This window comes from Coptis chinensis, chromosome 1 (genome assembly GCF_015680905.1).
Source record: "Coptis chinensis isolate HL-2020 chromosome 1, ASM1568090v1, whole genome shotgun sequence".
Taxonomy (NCBI): domain Eukaryota; kingdom Viridiplantae; phylum Streptophyta; class Magnoliopsida; order Ranunculales; family Ranunculaceae; genus Coptis; species Coptis chinensis.
Genome location: NC_141456.1, coordinates 17,477,982 through 17,495,485, shown reverse-complemented (window position 1 = coordinate 17,495,485; position 17,504 = coordinate 17,477,982). Strand labels below are relative to the sequence as shown.

The window sequence follows — 17,504 nt, the reverse complement described above, 5'->3', positions numbered from 1 at the left end:
ATCTTTTTCATAGACTTCAAGAGTCAAAAATTTTGCTAATCTTTTACAACTTTTTGAGGAGAAATAACAAAAAAGACGGATTGAAGTTTTTGTTTAGTGAATAAGGTAGATGATGTTGAACTCTCTCTTCTCATTCTCTTATCTCATTTTGTCATTTTTTTTAGATCTAGTTTTGAATTTTCGGATTTAATAAACTATTTTTTTTTCTTTTAATTTTTCAAATCAATCTTTCTATTTTGACTCCATCAAATATAATCTTTATATTTATATTTATATTTTTTTGTTCATAGAAAATATTAATTTTGTTTCCCCATAATTCTAATTATCAATTACGATTCCTTCTTCTTCTTAGTTTTCTCATTTTCTCAATTCACTATAAAGAAAATTAAATAAGGAATCAAGAATATTTTGTTTCACTTTATAACATATCCAAATAAATCATGGGTACCCATAAATCATTCCAAAGAAACTTAAGAATAATTGGGTGTTGATGTGAAATTATGAAAGTTTCTATTAATTGGTTATATTGTTTCACAGATCTCTTTTCCTTTTATTATTGTTGATTATTATGTAATAAAAGTAACTGGAATATTTTGGTTATTGTCGATATATAGACAAATATCGAGATATATCGTGGATTTTAACAAATGCCTCCATGTATAATATCGACACATAAAGCGATATTTCGACGATATATATCGAGTTTTTGGAGGTCGATTTATTCACCTATCGCCATACTTTGTTCTATGGTCAAGGACCTATCAGTTATTTTATAGAGGGATTGACTGGTTCTGCAACAACTGACATGAATATTTTTTTTTTCATAGTTTTGAATTTTGATCATTCTTTATAAAAAATTTACTTTAAAATAAAAGGACCAGCCAGGCCGGCCCTGAGAACAGACAAGCCAGGCTGCCTCCCCGGTACCACACAAAAATTACAAGAACGAAAGGAATTCATGTTACACTTTTGCTTAATCATATCTTTGTCATTTTTTTGAAGTAAGAATAATTGTTCATATTTCGTCGCCAATGAACGTCTCTCAAAAAAAAAAATCTCGGAAGCTAACTTTTGTATTAAAGAAGAGGGGGATCTTTACAACATGGTGTTAACGTATTTATATGCAAATAAATACATACACCACTAATCAAAACTCAAGTTAAACAAAGGGTTATTGCATCGTCGTAAATACAATGAACGTTTCTTAAAGTAACTTTCTTACTTTCGAGTTTCATAGCACGCAAATCTGCAAACGCAAGGTGGCTGAAAGCAAGGCCCAAAATATCACCGATATATCTGATATATCACCTATATATATCATTTTTTTTAGTACACCGACCGACATAAATATATTCGATATATATCTACCGAATATTGAATCTTTTTTTCCGATATATATTAGAATTCTTGATATAACAATATATATCAACCGATATATACAATATATCCGATATAAATGGTTGATTTTTATCGATATTATTGACTTTGACCAAATATTGTTGACTTTGACCAATATATTGAATTATGGTATATCGATTTTATATCGATATTATTGATATTTTCGAATCCCAAATATTGATATTATCCAAAAATTTGATATTTTTTATGTCTCGAATATCCGATATCCGATCCGATTTAAAAATTAATAGTTTTTATATATAATTAATTAATTAATTTTTATTGTATAAAATATTATATAAAATCATAAACTAATAATATAAAACTATAATAACAAAATAATAATAATAAATGACAAATATATATATTTATATTAGTTTTATAACAAAAAAATTTTAATTAATTTTATTTTCAGATCGGATATTATCCGATATCCGTTCGGATATCCAAAATCGGATTCGGATAAATTTTTAATATCCATCGAATTGATTATAATGTCCTATATCCCTTTGCACCCCTAGGTCCTATATCTCCGATATATATTGGTTTTTGGGTAAACCGAATTCGATATTTTAGGCTTTGGCTGAAAGCACCAATCACTGTCAAGAAAATTGAAACCTGATGGAGATTAATAGATTATATTGGCAACTTAATATATTAATATCTGTCATAATAAACAGACAAACACATAACACGTCTCATTGTCACCACAACCCCAGTGTATACCACAACTCCACAAGGTACATATTAGAAAGAAGTTTATAGAACCAGTAATCAAGTAAGAAAGAAACTCCACCAAGTAGTAAATTACCTCCACTGTAAAAACTAGTGTAAAAGTGTAAAAACTGTAACAAGCATGCTCAATACCAATAATCATCATCAGAGTTCATATAACTGCTCCTTCTTCTGGAACTTGATTTCCCATTAGCCTGCAACACATTAAAGATGTGAACTTCGTCGAAATGCAAAACATGAATTGATGATTTGGGACTTAAAAATGAAAATTTTATATTTAAAAGCATTCATAAATTGAAGTTAATTTGGGAAAAAAGGATATATTCTCTATTATTTCTAAACAGAGTATGGTACCAGAGAGTTAAAAGAAAGAATCCAAACAATGTCGTTTCAATATTTCATTGACAGATACCTTGTTAATAAGTTTTTCAAATGCATCTGGTCCATTCTCTTCAATAAATTTCTCTGCTGCCACAAGAATGTCATCTGGCCTACTGAAAATATCCTTCTTGGTGGCTTTAGCTCGTGGAATGAACCACATATCAACTGTTTGTGGTTTTATAAACGTTGGTCGAATGAAATGCTCATAAACATATGCAGCGCCATTAAAGTAAGGTAAGACCAACCAGCAGGTGGCAGTCAGCTTTGCGTAAGGCCAGAAGGGAAGGCTGTCAAGAACAAAACGCAATTTGAGTCAAATACATATTTCATGAGCATTGCAGTTGGCATCCGGTCTGTCTAACTCTACATTGAGCGAACTCCCTAGAATGGATCAAATGAATGATTCCACTCTTTGCTGAGGGTGTCAGACAACTTCCATACTGGCCAACATGACACCAATATATATACCTGAGACCAACATTGCAAGATGGTGATGCCGCATTTAACTACGGTAGTTTCGGATAAATGCAAGTCCTCTTCAATTCCCAAAATCAAATATTACCTCGGTTTACTTTCTGATTACTAGTGGTATAGAGACAATTTAACAACAAATGCAAACCGGTGAATGTTCTATAAATAAATGAACAGAAACCAAGTTAGGGATGAGAATCTACATAGCATTTTATAGGAAAACTGACCATTCAATGACTTTCACAAAGGTGAGTTCCAAGAGGGTGATCATAGAATACAGAACCCAATATGTGAGCCACTGCCGATCATCGGTGCGAGACTTGGTTTCAATGGCTTTGATTGAAGCATATCTATGAAGAAGATAGAATCACACTTTCAATATATTTTTCGATTGTACAAGACCGAACAATTAAACTCAAAACACATCAACCCGTCAGTATATATATATCACCCATCAATTCTACATTTTAAAAATAACCGGAATTCAGTAATAATTCATAATTGCAATTGAAGTAACAATCACCACTTACAGAGGGTACACCAGAGTAACAACAGGCCTGCAAATCAAACACACAAACAATTTTCAAATGTAACTTCTACAAAGTACTAAAAAGGTAAAAATATTAGAAGATTAAGATGAACAGGCATACCCAGCAAGAACATCAAAGTTCTTTGCCACCACCTTGAGAAAACTCCCAGAACCCATACTACAAACTCCCCTACTTACAATGTTTCTCTGTTCCTCACTTCTGATACTATACTCTTCCAGGGGATAAATGTCCCTCTTGAGTTGTCAATCACCGAGTGTGTAAAGCAGCAAAGATTCTTCCGTAAATTAAGGTAATCTACCAAGGCCTTTCTTTCAAAAGTTGAATAGTAGAAAAGCTAATAGCCCTTTTCAATTTTTGTTTTATCGAGTAGCTTTGTGAATGAGCATATCTTATATTCTCTTCTTTCCCAGACATGACGCGGTTTCTAATCAATAGTCTTCTATGCCATCTCCAAGCACAGAATTAGCGCGTGCACACCCGTATTCTCTCTTTACTTAATTAGCATCTCAAACGGTACTTAGGTAACTTGGTCTACCTCGTTGAGAACAAGATTTCTGTTCTTCACAGTCCCAACTTTCCCCAAACATAAGTGGGACATTTAATCCATTGAAATGCATGAATGGTGGCCAATCTTGATCGGATGGAATACCTGAATGGTGGCCGACCTTTACACGTTGATACGATCAAAGATCTTAGTTATAGCCACTGCTTTGGTTCATGTAATCAGCATGTTGCATCAGTGCATGGGTTGAATTAAAGTCCACAGTAAGAAAATAAGAATGTGATTTCTGCCCATCACCAATTTAACTTAATTCTACTGAGTTAACGATAATTTGCCTTTACACATTAGCAGGAATTCATTGCCCACGTTACCACGTACTTGAGCTCTATCATTGGTGGCCGAATCTTGTTCCTCACAGGGAAAGCATTAGAATGCATTACAACCTGTAAATTCTACTTTTTGAACCTGGTTAAAAAGATTCCTGATTTGACAACATACATTCCTATTCCGAGTTCAAGTAGTCAAGTACCACTCATTTCCCTTAAACTGGTGGGGTTCTTTAAATATGATATGATAATTCAGGAGTCACTGTTATGCGTCTGTCATACAGGAAGTCGTGAAAAACAAAATTTGGCCGCACCATCTGGGTCGAGAAGATACAGAATAAGTTTGTGGACATACCACTATTTGCTGTCCACAAGACAGCCATGTCCTGATTGGTGGAGAGGCTGCCCAGAAAACTGTTTATCTACCCAAAAAAAAACTGTTTATCTACAAAGTGTTTGGACCAATCAGAAGCTGCTGTTTGTGGACAAGTATGTCCACAAATTCGCTCTGGAGAAGATATTTCTGTTTTGGATGATTGTACCTTCTGTTATATTAGTAGAAACTGTTTTGGATGATTGTACCTTTTATTATATTAGTGAAACTCAAACTTTGTAGCTGATGCACTAACTTCTATCATATTAGCTGATGCATTAGCGGCTAGGGGAAAACCTTGCTACGGCAAGGTCGTTGATTGAATTATGTATGCACTCTCTGGGGAGCACTTCCTAGTTTGGAAGTGTTTCCCTAAGGTCCTAAGACCATCTGAGCTGTAAGTGCATTGGACAGTTAGCATATATGCTTTACGCGTGTACTTCCGAGTCTTTGACAGAGGCATCCATTATTCGCAGAATAAAATTGAAGTTCTATACACACCACAAAAATTAAAATTCGGCGCTTTGAATGATACTAACAGAAAACTCAGTATCAGCAAATTTCATTGTTGTTACTCTCCAATTATGTTACAAGTGTTTACTGATTATCTCCCACAAATATATACTTATAAAAGGAACTATATTCTGGTCGTTGAACACAATCGAGAACAACATAAATGATAAAGCAAATGGCATTATAATCTATATACCAAACAAATACAATCTTAGGCCTAACCAGAGAGTTTTTACTCTTTCCTATGGCCAGCATCGTCACTACCACTCTGGTTTGTCTTTGTTAGATTTGACTGCTCTCCAAGGAGTTGAGATGGCCACGAATCTGATGGAGTGGGATACCGAGCTTGTGGTCTTCTCACGTTTGAGGGTATCGTTGAAGGAACTGGTGCACTTCCAGGCTCCGGAAAAGCTTGAAAGTCATGGTGGAGGGGAATGACCAAGACAGGACCAACTACAGGTCGTACCTGCAGTGCAGGGTCTGCAACGGGTAACTTCAGGGGATCTTCTAATAGTGATGAAGGCAAGTTATTGTTCTGTGATTGGACAGGAACAGAATTCCAAGTAGGTTGGTTTGGAGCCCCTTCTTTTAACTGGGTATGCAATTCCTCAATCTGAGATTCTAAAGCAGCATTCTCATCTGTCAATTCATTTTTCTCTATAGTAACCTGTTAAATGCCCATTCGAACTCTTAGAAAACTAACACAAATATTTGCCCATAAAAAGTCTCAGAAAATTAATAACAAGATTTGACCGGATAGATTCAAGTGTTTCACGTTCAAGTAAATTAAACAAAAATAAAAATGAGTAAAGGGTTCAGTTGTCATCCAAATCATACAATGTGTGCCCTAGTCATGCAAAACGTTTCAAAGACTTACATAGTTAGATTCAGATACAAGAGCCACATTCTCTCTTTTAAGACAGTTAACCTGAGAAAGCAATTCCCGTAATAATCGAGTAGCATCACCCAAAATTGAGGCCTTTCCATTATTCTGTCGAGTTGGTTCTGTAAAAAGGAGTAAAACAATAAAGGTTAATGAGGGAATGTAAGCACACATCAAATGCTACCTTCAGATGGAATGCACACATACATAAGAGTGACCTTTGAGTAATATTTTCATTTACATGAAACAAAGAATAAAAGATTAGGGATATTACCAAGAGCATTGCCAAGCTCAAGAAAAAGCTCATTTAAATAGTCACGTTTCAATTTCTCCCTCTCAGACTTGTGAATTTTCTTTGGAACTTTTCCATGTTTCTTTTTTTTAGGAAAAGCCCTGCAAGATAGTAAGTTTTTTAGCAAAGTAAACCACATGATATCAAGCATATATATGAATGTAATTACATCTAAATATCCTTAATGACGACGCTTAAATATCCTTAGAATGATATTGTGTAAAATGACTTTTAAAAAATAGTATGGTGGTACCTCGGTGAAGAATCTCAAAGGCCCTAGTAAGTTCCATTCTAAACAAAACGAGACGCTTCGAATTTCAAAAAGAATCACAGTGGATGACAAACATGTGTATACCATACCCTTGACAAATTTTTCCTTTTTTAGCCAAACTTTCCTACTAAACTATCGGCTCCTTCTTTAATCTACAAGTGAGAACCATAATTCTACCGAAATGCATATTAGAATGACATAACTCCCTCAAAGTAACTTCATCTGTTGAGTGTGCAGTGCCAAGATCATTAAGAAGATACCTTATTGTTATTTATTTTTTTATCCATTGTGTAAGTGAGTTCATCATCAATCACATTCCCATGCAACCATGGATTATATTTTGCCCGTCTCTTCCCTATGAAAATGGGGCAGTATTTTCACAATTCAGCCGGCTAAGCCATTGGGACACTTATCCGAAAGCTAATCCTATAATTTGATAGAATTTAATCAAAATTCACGAATTAGCATGTAAATTTCAATTCTTTTTAACCTCTTGATTACAACAAAGCATATGATTGAATACATAAACCAAACTCAAGTCTCAAAATATTATTACTAACCTGCAAACCGGTTTATTTACGTCATTAACCATCTGTGATGACACTTCTGAAACCATCCTTCTGTGTTTTTTCGTTATCTCATTATTCCCCAACTCTCAAAGAAAATCTAGTTTTAAGTGAAGAAGTTTTCAAGAAAGTTATAGATTATTGCCCACAGGAAACTCAAGAGAGAGTAAATATTTGGAAAGTACGTTTTGTTTTTGCGTGACACGAGTTACAAAACAGTGTTGCGTGTGCTGAACACTCGTTGTTTATTAGTTTTCAGACTTTGGTCCTTCATTTAGCGCGTGCTTTTCGTATGTTTTGGATTAGAACAGTGTGACACAAGAGCTCATTAATGGGTAGGGACCACATTACTCATTTTTATTTCTGCTATCGTGTGCTGCAATGTCTTTCCCACACGAATAATCGTTTTCCCACGGCAGCACTATGTGAATTGAGTCAGTGCAACAAATTAATTTTTAACAAAATAGTGCTGCCTACTTGTATTAAGGTGGACTAGTTACATCACAAACGATTTGCAAGGAAAACGACTTGCGATGAAAAATAGGTACTTGATTAGTTGATTGACACTTCTTAGTAGTTATTACAAGTTTTCTGGCTTATAATAATATTGTTATCTTGCCTAAAGATATGAATATGGGGTCACCAAAAGTCCATAAACAAATATAGTACTAATGGTTGTGCATGTTGAATCATCAGTCAATAATAATAGTTTGGTTTAATGGACCTTTGTCTTGATGGTCTTGTAGCAGACACTCGGATGGTAGAACTAAATTATTGGGTGCCTTCGTTTGCAAGATTGCATCATCCAAGCATTTGGATTAGAAAGCAAAGTGAGAGCGTGTGTCCAAGCTTCATAGACGCGTGTCAGACACGCTTTTCCCATTCTATGACGCAAGTATGCTATTTGTTACGTGGATGATTTGGATAGTGTCTTTGTCAGCCATGCTTTCAACAATTGGGTACTAAAGCAATATGGACATAGATCCCAATAGACTCGTAGCTAATATACGATAAAACAGGTTGATCGTTCTTTTAGTACGGAAAATGCTTCTAAAAACATTTATGAAATTATTATATTACTGAACATACTGTGCAGTAGAAGAGCGGTACTTTCATCACAAATCCAACAACTAAGACACTAAGTAATTGACTAATCGACGATTTCTTGTCCAGTTCAACTCACAGTTCTTAATAGAGGCTTATATGTTTTTTCGGCTGTCTCTTCCACAACTTTCATTTTAAAACTACAGAGGTGTTATATTCCTATGGGCAGCACTATGTTCACTTGAGATCACAAAATCCATACTGCAAACTACCATCCTAATTTTGAGGCCCCTAGAACCTCCCTTGCACTCACAAACATAAAGTTCTTTAAAAAAGATTAAAAAAAAATATATATATATATAATAACCCAATTAATTACTACAACATCCAACTTTTCTATCTCTCATTAAGAAACCCTTTGTAGAAATTATAATACCAAATATATATATCCTTACACTCGATTGGAAACATTTTAGCAGCAAAAAGTACTGACGTATGCAGTGTAGGAGAAGTATCGTGGAGATGGTCAGAATGGGTCCTTGATCCCTATTCGCGACTTCGTTACATATATACCAATTAATGCTGATCAAAATTGTACTGATTGGAAGCAAGATCTTTTCTTTAGTTTACAACTTTTCGGATGCATCAAGTTTTTGAGCAGCCCAGACGATACTTTCGTGTCTTCATTCTTCCATCCAACGCAAGTGCCAACACATCAAACTCCTCTACATACCAGAGCTCAGACACCATAGCCTGAACAACATCCAGAAATGAAGATGATGTTGTTTTATAAGCATCAAAACTATAATAAATTAAAACCTTACTTCATCCGGAACCAAAAAATAAAATAAAATTACCAAAACTATAATAAATAAAAACCTTACTTCATCCGGAACCAAAAAATAAAATAAAATTACCAAAACTTTCGAAAGATAACAACTTAATAGCACCTTCAATCCATCATTCTTTGGTTACTTATCGGCTTGCATGCTGATTTGGTCAACACACACACACACACACTTTTTTTTTCTCGGTAAGCAAAAATTTGTATTGATGAAAGGTGGTTGGGGGGGGCGGAGTACATGAGGAGTTACTTAGTCTACTCACACAGTAGCACTATAAGAACTTAACAAAACCTATAATAAACATGTTCTGGAACCTCCCATTTGGTACACACACACACATCCCTTTCTAGTTAATTTTTTTCCCGGGAAAAGTCTCTAAATTTTCAGGGTAAACAAGCACAGCCATGGTTTGAAGTCTTGAATGTTTGATACTTAAGAGAGAGATCTTTCTGCCCAGTTTAACATGAGTGTCCCTCTATACGCACTTACAAATGCATCAAGTTACTTATATCATTAACGTCACAAATGCTTAAGAATAGAAACAAACCCGGTTTCCTTGAATTTGATTGTTTAAACGTTTGACCAGCTCATGGAAGACAAACAGCTGATCGAACTGCTTACCATGCTCCTACACTCATTAAGATGGCCAAGTAAATACAAATTCCAAGACATAAAAATCTAAAAAATAAAAAACTATAAAGAGGCAAAGGTGCATGATCAGTAGTAACTGACAATATAGTTGCTCCCTAGCATTTCTGACAAAAATTAAACTAGAATTCCAGGGGAAAATGATGTTGAGAGAAGAAATGGGCAATAATAGTAGAAACAACTCCAAGGAGCTATATTAGATGCAAATAATTTTAAGGATTACCTCAAAGGAAACCTTAGGGCTCCCAAAAATCCTTGCAAATGAAGTGTGAAGCATAGCTGGGTTGTACTACAAAAAGATATAATATTAAATATTAGAAAACACTACTGATAGAAGAAATTTCATGGGGTGGTCATATAAAGCCAATAAATTCATCAAGTGTGTTTGATCATATTTGTTTGATCATAATCAATGTGTAAACATCAGAGAAATAGTAAGGGTTCCTACAGGTAGACCTGAATGCAAAATATAGACCAGATACATGGGAGACCACAAGTAGGAAGAAGTCGAAAACCAAAGCAAACAATTATAAGATATAAATGTACAACTTCCATCTAAGTGAACTTCATAGTTAAATTTGGAAGTGCATATTCAAAAAAGACAAGGGACCTTACAAGTTGCTTTTCAGGTGCACGAGGAAAAACTTTTCTCAAATTTGCACGAATGGCTATGGGATCGGTCCCTGAGGTCACCTACATTTGAAACGTAAAGAAATTTAGCATAAGAAACCAGATATTGTAGAAACTATATGCATCTCCAAATGGGTAAAATTTATTCACTGAGTCCTATTAGAATGAATTTTATAAAAGGCCAACGATGAGTAATAAAAATGCCACAAAAAGTTCCAATTTCACAATGAATAAAAGTGAATAGACACCAGACAAGACTATTTGGTTATGAACCTGGGTACTGCAAATAGCCAAATATCCAACATAAGTACAAAGCAGTCTAATAATACGGCAAACAACCAGGTCAGAAGGCTAAGTTGAGCCAGCACCAAATAAACTACCACATACATTAAGATCCAAGAGAATTAGTGATGATAATAGCAAACCCATCTTTGCTATTTACAGTAATTCGCGGAATTTCTATAAATAATTCTCATCAGGAGGAAGCATAAGAAACCGCCAAAGGTAATCAATATTGCAATGGATAAGAATAATAGCTCTATAGCACATATCTTATCAATTAAAAAAAATAGTCATCATGTTTTTTGCCATTTGAGACTCCGAAGCCAGCTAAAATGTATTCCTACGAAAAATAATAATTTCTTCTATTACAAATAAGTATCACTTCCTAAAAGGGTATGTATTCATTTCCTAATGCCCTAAAAAGGAGTCAGTCGACGTTTTTCCTTCTTAATGAAAATCAGATAAAAAGAAAGATGTTGTCAACCTTTTATGGCATTAACAACCAAAGAGTTGTCTGATCAGCAAATTATAGAACACAATGATACACTTGTGTGATTTATATAAGAAGCACCTGCCAGCACCCAAGAAGAACACCAGTTGAAGTCAAAACCACTCTATCTAAGATGATGTTCAATGGGCAAAGACCCTCTGCAACAACTTTTACTGAATTGGCTTCCGCCTCAACCTAGAAAAGCGCAGTTTTAGCAATACAGAGTGTATTCTAAATTTTAAAGAGAACTATGCGTTATCTTAAAATCCAATTACCTCGCCTTCCGTTGCTGGAACACCTACAACATGGTGCGATGCGTGAAACATGCTAAAATGGTATAAACTAGAGTTCTGGAACCAGATTGCTGCCGAAAAGAGGACAAATGTCATCACATGATAAGGAAGAGACAACATCAGGTTCATGTGAATGATATACTATACTTAAATTCAATAGAAATCATATAAAACCCAATTTCAACCTATGATTTCAGTCGCCAAATCAAATTTACTATCCAAGTGTCAATCTCCAACTCCTTAGTAGAATGTTTGACCAAATGGAAGAGATGCCTTACCTCCATCAAAGAAGGGACCGAATATATCTCTCACGGCCTGCCTGCAGAAAACCAAGCACGCACATATGACCACTAGTCCAACTAAATAGATACCAGGAGACATGATAAAACTAAGAAACATATTGCAGGCTTGTGTAGTCTCTCGACCTCTTGATTTTATATGATAACACTAAGGAACAAATCATTGTTCAGCAATAGCACAAGTTGCAGACTAAACAGTATAAAGCAGTCGACTAAGAACAAGAGAGATCCTTAGATGCACCCTCCTACAAAAGACCAAGTTCCTTGGCTAGTATTTGATTCTTACTTAAGTAAATGTAGTAATCCTATATATAAAGCATACTCCTCAACTGACAACCATGATAAAATCACACTACGCATCTCCTAAAAATGACGCCCATATAAACTTTTTATCCAATAACTAATTATATATACTAAAAACAAAACTTACGAGATAGGTATTGCAAATTCTGAACTTAGATACAAAACATTAGCTCGAACAGGAGGATTCGCAGCCTACATAAAAAAAACTAACATAACAATGTTACAAGAAAAAAATGTTATGCTTCATAATATTATTAAAAATTAGTATTATTACCTTATGTACAGGTGTGACAACACCATCTTTAACCGAAAACACATCAGAAAGAGATAATGACTGAGAAGTTTCACCACCTTGAAGAAAAACAGCTCCATGCTCATCCAAATCACGTGACATTTTATCATATAGTCTCGCCCGTTGTTCCCAGCTCGAAATAGAGTTCACTGTTTAAGATTAATTAATTGGCGTTTAATAATTTAAATGAAGGGGGTAATTAGAAAGTACCTGAATTAGTGGGTTTGTGATTTAAAAGAGCCATTTGAAAAACTACAAGGAAAATAATTGCTGACAAAGACCATATTAAAATTGAGGTCTTTCCATTTCTCCAATAATTTGTAATCCCAAACATTGAGAAAATAATTGGGATGTTATGGGAAAAAACAACACATATATCGGAGCCAGGTTTCGATCCTGGGACCTGTGGGTTATGGGCCCACCACGCTTCCGCTGCGCCACTCCGATTTTTTATGTAATTCAGTATATTTTATAATTTTATTAAAAAGAGAAGAAATATAGAGGAATTGAAAACCCACCTGGTGAGTGGGTGGGTGGGTGAGTACTTACTACTTTAAAGTTTAAATGGAAGAAGCATTTGAGTTGGGCCTGGCCCAAATAAAAGATGGTGAGTATCATTAAGACCTTACTATAAATGACCCATGAATCAATTTTCATCTTTTAAGTATTGTAGGCCAGTCGTAAAGTTTTGGTGGTCCTAACATTGGAGTGAAGTGGGCCTTATGTGCACTTGTAAATATTTGCAATGTGCCGAAGAAGCTTAGGTTCCTAAAATAGGGACAAAGAAACTGCCATCAACAAAAACATGATATTCATATTTAAGATCTATAGGCCCACATTTATGCTCCCCAACTATAACAATTGCAAATATAATTCATGTTCATTATCATACTTCATATGTTCTTATACATTGACAGTGGTTGTGGAACACAAACTAAAGAGAAAAATGATGAGAACACTTGGTACTATTGTGCCTTTAATTGTACAGACTTCCCTAACATGGAGTGCACATGCGTGTCCATCCGTATAAACAACTCAATGGATCCCACTTGGAACAAAATCTTCTTGTTCAAACTTAGCACCAAGTGATTGCATCGATACGCCAATATACGGAAAATCCATCTTTCAGCTGGCCCATTGATCACCATTAGTTTAGGGAAATTATACACTCCAATTCAACTTGCATTGGATCGTGATCTCTAGCAGCAAATTGGTTGCAACGGAATACAATACCAGAAGTAGTATGTCCTAGTTTCTGGGAGAAGGCCAGTAGACTTGGAAGAAGTGTGCTGTGTTGGGATGTGGGTGCAGTGGCCATGTGGGGTATTGTAATATTCAGTGTGGCTAGCTCCACGCACAAAGACCAGATTCTTGCACAACTGATCGATAAATCACAATAATATTTTTAACTTCACAAGTATTACTTAACACACCAGAATGTCATTGTCGAAATCAATAGCTAGTATGTCTCGTATATATTGGAATTCAGATGGACAGTTCGATTAGTAATAGAGGAGATTTTGATTGGTACAAGTCACTTGGACTCCAAACCATAACTAATAGAGGAGATTGATAGTCCAGACCAGTGATAATCACGGGCTCCTAATTCATTACTTAAAAACTTGTTGTGAAGTCGATGTGGAAGCGAGTGTATTCTCAAACAAAATCATATCAACCACAAAGGTAAAGGTGTGACATTTAATCAAGAAAAATGTTCTATATCCAAACACAACTCAATAACTCTATCAACTAGCAAAACATAAATAAGGAAATAGATTAAATAAAGAACACATACCACAATACAAAGGGCTATGCCTGCGAAGAGCAATAATGCCCACAAAGGGCCATGCTTACAAAATGCATCAATCAACAATGCAAGAAGTGGAATACCTCCAACTAATGTTAGAATTTAACTCCATAGAGAACCTTCTACAACCCAAAGCGCTCTTACCCTTAAGCAAAGAAACAAATTCTCAGGTACAAAACTTGTCATGAGCATCCACCATTTTCTGCATATCCACCGACCAATCTTTACAATTTAACTAATGTTAGAATTTAACTCCATAGAGAACCTTCTACAACCCAAAGCGATTTTACCCTTAGGCAAAGAAACAAATTCTCAGGTACAAAACTTGTCATGAGCATCCACCATTTTCTGCATATCCACCGACCAATCTTTGTAATTAACATCTCTAACAACTTCTTTAAAGTCGTTTGGTTCATTACCCTTGATATTTAGTGCGTATGCGACTGAGTCTGGTCGACCATAATATTTCACTAACTTATCATGCTCATACTTCGTAATTTGTTTCACACTTCTCTTTGGCTTTGATCTAGCCAGAACATATTGCTCAGGTTGTTGTAGATATACTTCTTGTTGAATAGTTCTTTCAATAAGAATCTCGCTCTCTATAACATTCTCTGATGCTTCCATCTCAACCACTTGAGATTCTATAGAATCACCACTATCTCCAGCCTTCTCCGTCCTGCTAAAATGTAGCACCGAAATCTCATCAAAAGTAACCTCATTGTTGACCAGGAACTTATCGTTCTCAAAACACCATAATCCGTATCCCTTTCCTCCTTTTGCATAGCCCAATAATATAGTTTTTTTAGCTTTAGAATCAAGCTTACTATCATCCATGTGGTAGTAAGCACTAGATCCAAACACATACAAAGTATCATATTCAGCTGGTTTCCCTATCCACACCTCATAAGGTGTCTTGCAGTCTATCGCCAAAACCGGTGATCTATTATACAAGTAACACGCTATAGCCACTATTTCTGCCCAAAACTCTTTGCCAAGATTGGCATTGGAAAACAAACACATAGCTTTCTTAAGCAATGTATGATTCATTTTTTCTGATAACCCATTCTGCTGCGGCGCGCCCCTCACTATCCAGTGTCTAACAATACTTTGTTATGCACAAAATTCCTTGAAATGACCATAGATATACTCAGTACCATTGTCAGACCTTAAAGTCTTTACCATTCTTCATGTGTGATTCTCAACCATTGCTTTCCACTTTTTAAATATCACAAAAATTTTATCCTTAGACTTTAAAATATATACCCACACATAGTGTGTATAATCATCGATGAAAGAGATATAATACCGGTTACCTCCCTTAGAAGCCACTTTGGAAGGTCCCCACACATCTGAGTAATGCACATAATCCATGATCCCTCTCGTCTTGTGTTTGCTTGTACCGAACTTGACTTTGCACTGCTTGCCATAGACACAATGCTCACAAAATTCTATACTTGGTTTATTCAAGTCTTTCAGTAGCCTTCGCTTGCATAACTCAGACAATCCCTTTTGACTCATATGCCCAAAGCGCATATGCCACAATTTTGTGCACTCAGAATTATCACTACATGTACGCAGTACTACATCGCCTGTCACTATACTACCCAACAAAGTATACAAGTTTTTATATCTTTGACAACCCTTCATAATGACTACATAGCCACTAAAGATATTTAGGACTCCACCATTTCCCACAAACTTGTAGTCTTATGCCTCACATCGGTTAAAGTCTTCACCACACCATCATGTATTTTGACATGTATAGTTCCAATCCCTACCCTCTTACAAGCAATGTCATTACCCATCAAAATGAAACCTCCACTCAAGTTCTCATAGGTAGCAAAGCACTTTCTATTTGGACACATGTGGTAGGAACACCCGGAATCAAGAATCCACCTATCGGTCATGTGGTCGTCTTGTGTAGACATCGAAAGACTTACATCATCTCCATCGAAGTTGGAAACAAGACTTGCTTCACCAACATCCTCATTGTCCAACTTACCACTCATCTTGTTACTCTTTTTCAGGCTAAGACAATCACTTAGATAATGCCCATTTTCCTTGCAATTGTAGCACCGTACATGTTAAGTTTTAAAGGCTTCTTAGAATTACACTTCCACTTACTTGTGGAAGTCTTCTCATTCAACCTCACTCTTGCTGTCCATTCTTGTGTTTCTTTATCAAATTTCTCTTCTTCAAACTTCACACTAGACATCTTGAGAGCTATTTCTAAAAGTCACACATAGTAACTCACAAGAAAATTCACTTGAGAATTTTATCAAACACTTTGTCTTCACAAATTTGAGCACCTTCGGATTTAACCCAAAACTTTAACTCAATACTCTCTAGGTCTTAAACATATAGCTCTGATACCAATTGTTGTGAAGTCGATGAGGAAGCGAGTGTACTCTCAAACAAGATCAACTACAAATGTGTGATATTCAATCAAGACAAGTGTTCTAACAATACCCCAAACACAACCCAATAACTATATTAATTAGCAAAGAATAAACAAGTAAAAAGATAAAGTAAAGAACACACACCACAACACAAGGATTTAAGGTGGTTCGACAATATGTCTACATCCACACAGCGAGATCGATGGTTCCACTAGATGGATAAGAAGATTACAAGAGGATTTGTTTTGATTATACACAACAATCAACTCTCAATCACTCACAAAGAATGAATCACTCATAAAAAATGGTCTCTCAAATCTCTCTCTTTTCTTCTCATCATTAGCTTAGATTTGGGTCAAAACCCTAACTTCTGTTATATAGTAATTTGAAATTTCGGTGTAAAACAAAATTCTAAATTATCTCAGTTTATCTTCGAAAAATTGAAACTTACCTGTGCAAAGGTATGCATAGGGGCGTGCACCCCTTCACCAAGGTATATTATAGGGCGTGCGTCCCCTGTGAAGAATCAACTTCCAGTAATTATGTGGGCCCTTCCTGGAGAAACTGTGTTGTGAAAAACTAGGAGGCGTGTGCCCCTTCACCTAAGCAAAACCAAGGGAATGTGCCCTTTTACCCAATTGTGTAATCTTATATCGGCTTTTTAAAGGCTCCAATTCACAACAAAATTGCATATATGAAAGTTATTATTTTTTTTGATTGGTAAAGCTAAAACAGATAAAGGCTCCCCCGTCCATGTCCATTTTACCGACTTTGCTAGTCGGCCAAATTGTGGGGTTAAAACACATATTAAATATATGAGAGATTGGTGTCGAGTCGTCCATGATTTTTTTTTTGCTAGATTGGTAAGCCTCCTTTTTTTCCAATGCGAGATCCACTACCAATTTAG

At 35.5% G+C, this 17,504-nt stretch overlaps 3 protein-coding genes and 1 non-coding gene across 5 annotated transcripts; all 4 read right to left on the bottom strand.

The window, feature by feature from the left end:
- Nucleotides 1-2,022: 2,022 nt before the first annotated feature.
- On the bottom strand, nt 2,023-4,338 carry LOC147522604 (HVA22-like protein a). Its single transcript, XM_086594376.1, has 5 exons — nt 3,636-4,338; nt 3,516-3,542; nt 3,213-3,335; nt 2,546-2,801; nt 2,023-2,327 (listed from the first exon to the last, which is right to left on the bottom strand). Exons 1-5 carry the CDS (start codon nt 3,689-3,691, stop codon nt 2,259-2,261), a joined length of 531 nt encoding a protein of 176 aa, XP_086450502.1. The 5' UTR covers nt 3,692-4,338; the 3' UTR covers nt 2,023-2,258.
- A 928-nt stretch (nt 4,339-5,266) lies between these two features.
- Nucleotides 5,267-7,511, bottom strand: PYE (basic helix-loop-helix (bHLH) DNA-binding superfamily protein). Its single transcript, XM_086594374.1, has 4 exons — nt 7,257-7,511; nt 6,408-6,526; nt 6,128-6,255; nt 5,267-5,917 (listed from the first exon to the last, which is right to left on the bottom strand). The coding sequence occupies exons 1-4, from the start codon at nt 7,310-7,312 to the stop codon at nt 5,483-5,485; spliced, it is 738 nt and encodes a 245-aa protein (XP_086450500.1). The 5' UTR covers nt 7,313-7,511; the 3' UTR covers nt 5,267-5,482.
- Nucleotides 7,512-8,681: 1,170 nt separating this feature from the next.
- Nucleotides 8,682-12,853, bottom strand: LOC147522601 (uncharacterized). Of its 2 annotated transcripts, XM_086594367.1 has the most exons (10): nt 12,599-12,853; nt 12,371-12,537; nt 12,224-12,288; nt 11,773-11,813; nt 11,477-11,565; nt 11,283-11,396; nt 10,415-10,492; nt 10,023-10,088; nt 9,699-9,779; nt 8,682-9,059 (listed from the first exon to the last, which is right to left on the bottom strand). In XM_086594367.1, the coding sequence occupies exons 1-10, from the start codon at nt 12,720-12,722 to the stop codon at nt 8,952-8,954; spliced, it is 933 nt and encodes a 310-aa protein (XP_086450493.1). In that variant the 5' UTR covers nt 12,723-12,853; the 3' UTR covers nt 8,682-8,951. The 2 variants fall into 2 exon arrangements, with proteins under 2 accessions (XP_086450493.1, XP_086450497.1); XM_086594371.1 differs by lacking the exon at nt 9,699-9,779.
- Nucleotides 12,764-12,835, bottom strand: TRNAM-CAU (transfer RNA methionine (anticodon CAU)). The gene has a single exon. It is a non-coding gene; the product is annotated as a tRNA-Met (tRNA).
- Nucleotides 12,854-17,504: the final 4,651 nt, after the last annotated feature.

Coding starts and splice junctions, on each gene's coding strand:
- PYE (XM_086594374.1), bottom strand. CDS start 7,312: ATGGTTTCAGAAGTGTCATCACAGATGGTTAATGACGTAAATAAACCG. Junction 6,256..6,407: donor TGAGCTTGGCAATGCTCTTG/GTAATATCCCTA, acceptor TCCTTTTTACAG/AACCAACTCGACAGAATAAT. Junction 5,918..6,127: donor TTGTATCTGAATCTAACTAT/GTAAGTCTTTGA, acceptor GGCATTTAACAG/GTTACTATAGAGAAAAATGA.
- LOC147522604 (XM_086594376.1), bottom strand. CDS start 3,691: ATGGGTTCTGGGAGTTTTCTCAAGGTGGTGGCAAAGAACTTTGATGTT. Junction 2,802..3,212: donor TTTGTGAAAGTCATTGAATG/GTCAGTTTTCCT, acceptor TGTTCTTGACAG/CCTTCCCTTCTGGCCTTACG. Junction 2,328..2,545: donor TTGAAAAACTTATTAACAAG/GTATCTGTCAAT, acceptor AATGTGTTGCAG/GCTAATGGGAAATCAAGTTC.
- LOC147522601 (XM_086594367.1), bottom strand. CDS start 12,722: ATGTTTGGGATTACAAATTATTGGAGAAATGGAAAGACCTCAATTTTA. Junction 12,289..12,370: donor TTGTCACACCTGTACATAAG/GTAATAATACTA, acceptor TTTTTTATGTAG/GCTGCGAATCCTCCTGTTCG. Junction 11,814..12,223: donor GAATTTGCAATACCTATCTC/GTAAGTTTTGTT, acceptor GGTTTTCTGCAG/GCAGGCCGTGAGAGATATAT.